This window comes from Convolutriloba macropyga, chromosome 10, assembly GCF_964194025.1.
Source record: "Convolutriloba macropyga chromosome 10, txConMacr16.3, whole genome shotgun sequence".
Classification (NCBI taxonomy): Eukaryota; Metazoa; Xenacoelomorpha; order Acoela; family Convolutidae; genus Convolutriloba; species Convolutriloba macropyga.
The window spans coordinates 59463003-59468418 of record NC_134477.1 but is presented as its reverse complement, the minus strand read 5'-3'; the positions used below and the strand labels follow the sequence as shown (position 1 = coordinate 59468418).

Below are 5416 nucleotides of genomic sequence, written 5' to 3'. Positions count from 1 at the left end.
GTATCACCTGTGAAAGTTTTTACCATAGATTGAACACCTGATTTCACCTGTAGCCACTAGACAACAGAAACTGACTTTAGAAAAAGTTTGAACCATCGATTACGTCTTCTCACGTCTTCTCTTCGTAATATATCCAAAAGAAAAACTGGTGAGTATATAAAGAAATATTTACCTTCGGAAAGTTTGATCGAGTAGAGCTTGGGCTTGAGACCTGCAAATTCAGAAACTGTGCGGCCAGCCATTTCATCCTTGAACTTGAGCGTTACTTTTGCATTGCTTCCATCGTATTGTGGATGGTTCCTTGGGAAGTTGGAGAAGTCAAAGAGCTGTGTCAATTGTTTTGATTCTATATCTGCAAAAAAGTCCTCTGTTTGCACCTCATAAACAAAGCTGTCAGTGTCAGAATAAAGCAGTCTGCAGTCAAAGTTCTGTTTCATGGTTTTGTAGTGGAACTCATACATAAATTTTTTTGAGAGGTCTAGGATACACGCTCCAACAATTGTACGTTTGTCCCATAAAATTTCGGTCTGGTTGAGACTTACTGTAGCCAGATCATCAGCAAGGATTTGAAAAGTTTTCAGCTCAGGTCTACTAGTCCATTTTAAGGCTTCTTGTTCATCACGTACCATCTTGACTTTAATCCGGTTGCGTTTGCCTTCACATGTTTTCCCAAAAGCGCTTTAACCATGAGCTTATAGAAATTCTCTTCAAATTTGTTCTGAGCTTCCTTGCGCTTTTGAGTGTTCAGCTGAACGTATGGCGCCAGCCACTTGGACTGTCTGAATGCAAGTGCTTGATGAAATTTGGTTACTTTTAGCCCTAGCTCAACGGACAACTTGAGCGTCTGATAATGCAGAGTATATTTCGTTTTTGGGAATAGAGTTTGAATAAATTTTTATTCGAAGGAGGCGCGTTCACTTGCATCTGCTCAAGGAGTTCCTGTTGGTATTCACTCAGCCAGTATGCATCAATTTTGTCCTTTGTTGGTGCTAATGGGAAGTCAGAGTGTAGATTGTGAACATCTTCGGGATAGTCCAGGTCTACTTCTACAATGTAGCCAACATCACTGTCACCTGCAGTCTCTAGAATTTTGTTGATTAGTTCAGGTTCAATTTCTGAATCCCATACCTGATCGAAATAGTCAAAATCGTTGAGTGGTAAGCAAAACTTCTCCATCACTCCACCATAAAGATTGTTTGCGTCGATCATTATAATGAAGGTTGATGGATTCTCTGCATCAAAATTTTCGAGATATTTATTGTTGGCTACTGCCAATCTTTTACTGTAAACGGAACTGATCCCTCCGCGGATCAGATTTTCTACCATGTCTAGGTGCTCGCGCTGGGTTAGCAACTCTATGGGGGCTTTGCAAGTTTTCAGCATTGCGTCACCTGATAGATTCGATGCAGTATAGTACTGGCAGCAGTCCAAACCATGTTTCGTAACAAACCTTTCGAAAGCAGAGTACAATGGCTGCTAACAGAAAAACATCTGTTTGCAGATAAATGTCGTAGTATTCACCGACAGTACTACATTCGAAAAGTTTAAATACTTCTACTGCGTGCTCGTATTCTTCCTGTGTAACGTTAACTTCAAACTGATGTAAACTGTTGGTCCACAGAGAACGCGGAGGCAGCTCGGACTCATCCAGTTTGTCGAAGTTGTCAATGTAGCTGTAAGGGAAGAAGCCTTTTTGCTTCAACTTGTCGACAGCACTTTCTGGCCATTCACTGAAGTGCTGCACCAACAACTTGAAAGCTTCGGCTGGCAGATTTTTAGCCAACGAGTCAAGAGATGAAGGAATGAACCGAAGAGAGTCCAGCAGTCTTATGTTTTCGTATACTGGTTGTTCCTTTTTGTTTTTGTCTAACCGCATTTTTATGAAAACTCCAATTTCGAGTGCTATATATTTTTCATCTGTGGTTGGGACTATTGTAATCCGGTTTCGCATGTTGCTTGCTTGAAGTGCTAGTATTACGTGGTGGAGATCATAGTTTGAAAGATTATGCGCAAATACTGGCGTGAAGTTCAAAATTTTGCGGTTGATGTTACATTCATTATGAGCCCAGCCAAGAAACTCGCCCGTGAAGTGACAATGATCTAGCACTGTTGGGTTTTCGATTGATTGATCTAATGGAGACTCACAAATCCAACAATTCTCAACGATTGCGATTGTCGGTATGCCATCAAAGTATCTGTTTTGTTGCTTTACGACATATATCGTCTTTGCCATCTTCTCGAGTGATTTCACGAACTTCTGCATTACTCCAGGACCTCGTTCACCTTCAAAATGAAATGGTTCTTCTTGACCTTGTGCAATGAACAGCAAGGCATAGCTGCATGGTTTGTGCATTTCAATAGCTCTTGTATCGGAGAACTGTGGGTCGTTTCTACAAGTCATGATCGGCTTAATGATTGACTCGAGATCAAAAAAGCCAACCACTGGGCAAACCAGCGAGCTTGTAGTTTTCTAAAGGTGAAGGAGTTTTTGTTCTCAGCTGGCATTCGCACAATAGCTGGCTTCTTCTCTTGACAACACGATATGTGTTTTTCGTATCTTGCTTTTGAACTAGAGACATGAAAACAGTTCCTGCACAGATGATTATCAATGCGGTGAACTCTTTTCCTCACTTTGTGAACTAAGCTCTTCAAGTTTCTGATCAGGACGTAGTGATGCATGGTTCCATCGCTTAGAAGTAAATCAAGATTGAATTCACAATCGAGTTTTTTTGAGACACGGAAGGGGATCAGTTTTTCGTCTGAGTACCTAAAGTTGAACGCGTGTTTTAGTTTCCAATCAAAAGAGGAGTGTGAGAGGGGGATATATATAACCAATGAAAACGTTTATACGATGCTATTATTTCAAATATAATAAAGCATAACTTACCGAAACACGTTTACACGCATTGTTCAGCTCCTCAAATCGACTCATCTGGTGAAATCCCATGGGCATGTTATACTGTCCAATTGGCTGCTTGGCAATTTTGTTTTCGGGCCCATATGTATGAGGGCTAGTAATTTGTCGACTTGAGGTTTCTTTTGGCACAAGTCGTGGCCCATACTTCAAATGATATGCCGCTGTAAAGCAATATAAAAAGCAGTTTTCATCTTCCCTGTTTCTGATGTTAAGAAGAGCTGACATTTGCGAGAGCTTATGTGGTAACGCTAAGTACGATGAGCCCTCGATTGGCTTCGATTTCACTGTGCGAATTTCAATTTTTTTTATCTGATCCAAAGTCCAACCGCTACCATGAGATGCAAAGCTGTTAAGTGACAAGAGCATCCGTTCAACCATTTGGTGAACGGATGCTCTTGAACGGTTCACCCGTTCAACCATTTGGTGAACGGGTGAACTTTCGTCTGCAATGCCTCCGAAGTCAACTCGTTCCATTTTTGACTGTACATGAATTGTTATCTTCTTTGATTCCTCAGACAAGTCTTCTGAGTCTTTAACTGGTTTTCTTAGCTGTATCAGAGCTCCAAATTGGATTTTCTGAGGACTCTGCTGCACACTTAATCTGACAATGTTCTTGATCTCTTCACTTTTAACCTGCATGGCGTGTAACAAGTCAATCTCGCGGACACCCACTTTCACTTCGTACTCCCTCATGCTGTTTCCGAAAGCTTTTTCAACTGGTAGTAGTCCGTTTTCAGAGATCGTGTCTGCGTCAACATTCCATGTTGGCAAACCATGGACGTTGTTCATATGTTCCATGTAGTCAAGGTCTCTGCTGAAAATTTTGTTACAGTAAAGACAGTATCGAGGATTGGTCTGTCCGTGTTGAACCGTCACATGCCCTCTCATTTTATATAAGCTATGGGTCTCATAGCCACAGTCATTAAATTCGAACAAGTTGCGGGGGGGGGGGCGTAAATTTTACGAATATTTTTTCTGTGTCGTCGGAGGCTTCTTTTATCAGAAAGCTTTTTTTGACAAATGTCGCAAACTGTCGGGTTCATTTTTGTTGAGAAAAAGTTCAGCTTATAGCGCTAAAAACCCTCAGCTGTGAAGAGAACAGGATTGAAAGCAGTAAAATTGGAGTTTAAAAGTAAGAGCAGAAAGATTTTAGTTAACTGATCAGTATAAAGAAAGGCAAAAAGCAATGAGTGAAAGACTGCTTCCTGTAATCAAAGTAATCCGGGTATCTTTAGCCAATCAGCTAAAAGCAAACTTTATTTAATTGTTTTAAGCAAGCTTTAATCAAAATACGCGTCAACAAAATTTTTATGTCATCGGGGGGACTTATTGACATTGTGTAAGATCTCGCTTGGCGGCTGTCCTCTGAAAAAAATTCAACTATCTAGAGCTGCTTAGGCTTATGTTTATCTGAAGACTATAAATTCAACATATCTGGAGGCGTTCTGTCCTGAAATTTAGAGATTTCAGACATAGTTTATTTGCCTTTCTCAGAGATTAAAGAATGTTTATTAGAAATTAACATTGAACCGCTATTTCAACTTTTTGGCTTTGTATTTTTTTGGATTCTCAGAATCATACATCTAATGAACTTTCAGAATTTTTTTGGAGAAATTTTAATTCATATGTTTAACAAATGACAGCAGCTGCATCTCATTTACATCAGGAATATAGGGAAAGTAATCAGTCATAAGATAGTGAGCAATATATATGCAAAAAAGTCCACACAGTTGCGAGTTCGCGCATTGCAAGGGTTTTCCGGTTTCTCGTCTATCTTCCATAAGATCCACATATATAGTGTCCGCACTGATACCCTTTAGGTGATCGCAAATATGCTTATACGAATAAATTGGTAAAGCCAAAGGGTCTGCAAATTAGATAATTGGAGACGCATATCTTTTGGCTAACACAAGCCAATGTGTACCAATTGATGCAGCAGGTGAAGCGTTGACAATAGTAAAAGAATTTGGCGACATTTTCAGGGGGAAGTTGTCTGCGGCATAGACACCGTTGAATTTATGTTTCAAGTGTTTGCATTGCTGTATCAACTTGAATATCTGATCTTCATCCATTAGCTCATAGGCAGAGAGTTTTTGGAAACGTTTCTTGCAGAATCGATGTATACTGTTGAACATTTTTCTCCCAAGAATAATATTTCAATGTTGTTTGCTAATGCTGCACCGAACTTAAGTTCGACTGATAATGATGAATTTGTTAATTCGGGATGAATGAAATCATGCGTGGCTTCTTGTGTACTCGTAAGATCAAACACCATTATATAATGGCGCGGGAAATCAGCCAATGATATACCGTGACCATTTTCAATGAAAACCAAGGCTCCCATTGAATTGAAGTATAGCCTTTTGTTGTCTCTGGTCGATATTGGCGTACCAGCAGTTGCAAATCCATTGCGGTAAACAGTTATCTCAATTAGACCAAACTTTCGATATGAAAATGGATTTTCAGCGTTGGTTCCAATGAAAGCGGCACTTGCAGACA

General features: G+C 40.0%; 1 protein-coding gene across 1 annotated transcript; it reads right to left on the bottom strand.

The window, feature by feature from the left end:
* Nucleotides 1-601: 601 nt before the first annotated feature.
* On the bottom strand, nt 602-3805 carry LOC142348101 (uncharacterized). Its single transcript, XM_075399266.1, has 4 exons — nt 2888-3805; nt 1553-2407; nt 923-1476; nt 602-779 (listed from the first exon to the last, which is right to left on the bottom strand). The coding sequence occupies exons 1-4, from the start codon at nt 3803-3805 to the stop codon at nt 602-604; spliced, it is 2505 nt and encodes an 834-aa protein (XP_075255381.1).
* Between the last annotated feature and the right edge of the window lie 1611 nt (nt 3806-5416).

Bases quoted from the DNA above. Each gene is read 5' to 3' on its own strand.
- LOC142348101 (XM_075399266.1), bottom strand. From the start codon at position 3,805: ATGAGAGGGCATGTGACGGTTCAACACGGACAGACCAATCCTCGATAC. The intron at 2,408-2,887 runs GTAAGTTATGCT...TCAATCATTAAG, and splicing joins ATGCGTGTAAACGTGTTTCG to CCGATCATGACTTGTAGAAA. The intron at 780-922 runs GCAAGTGAACGC...ACTTGCATTCAG, and splicing joins CAGGAACTCCTTGAGCAGAT to ACAGTCCAAGTGGCTGGCGC.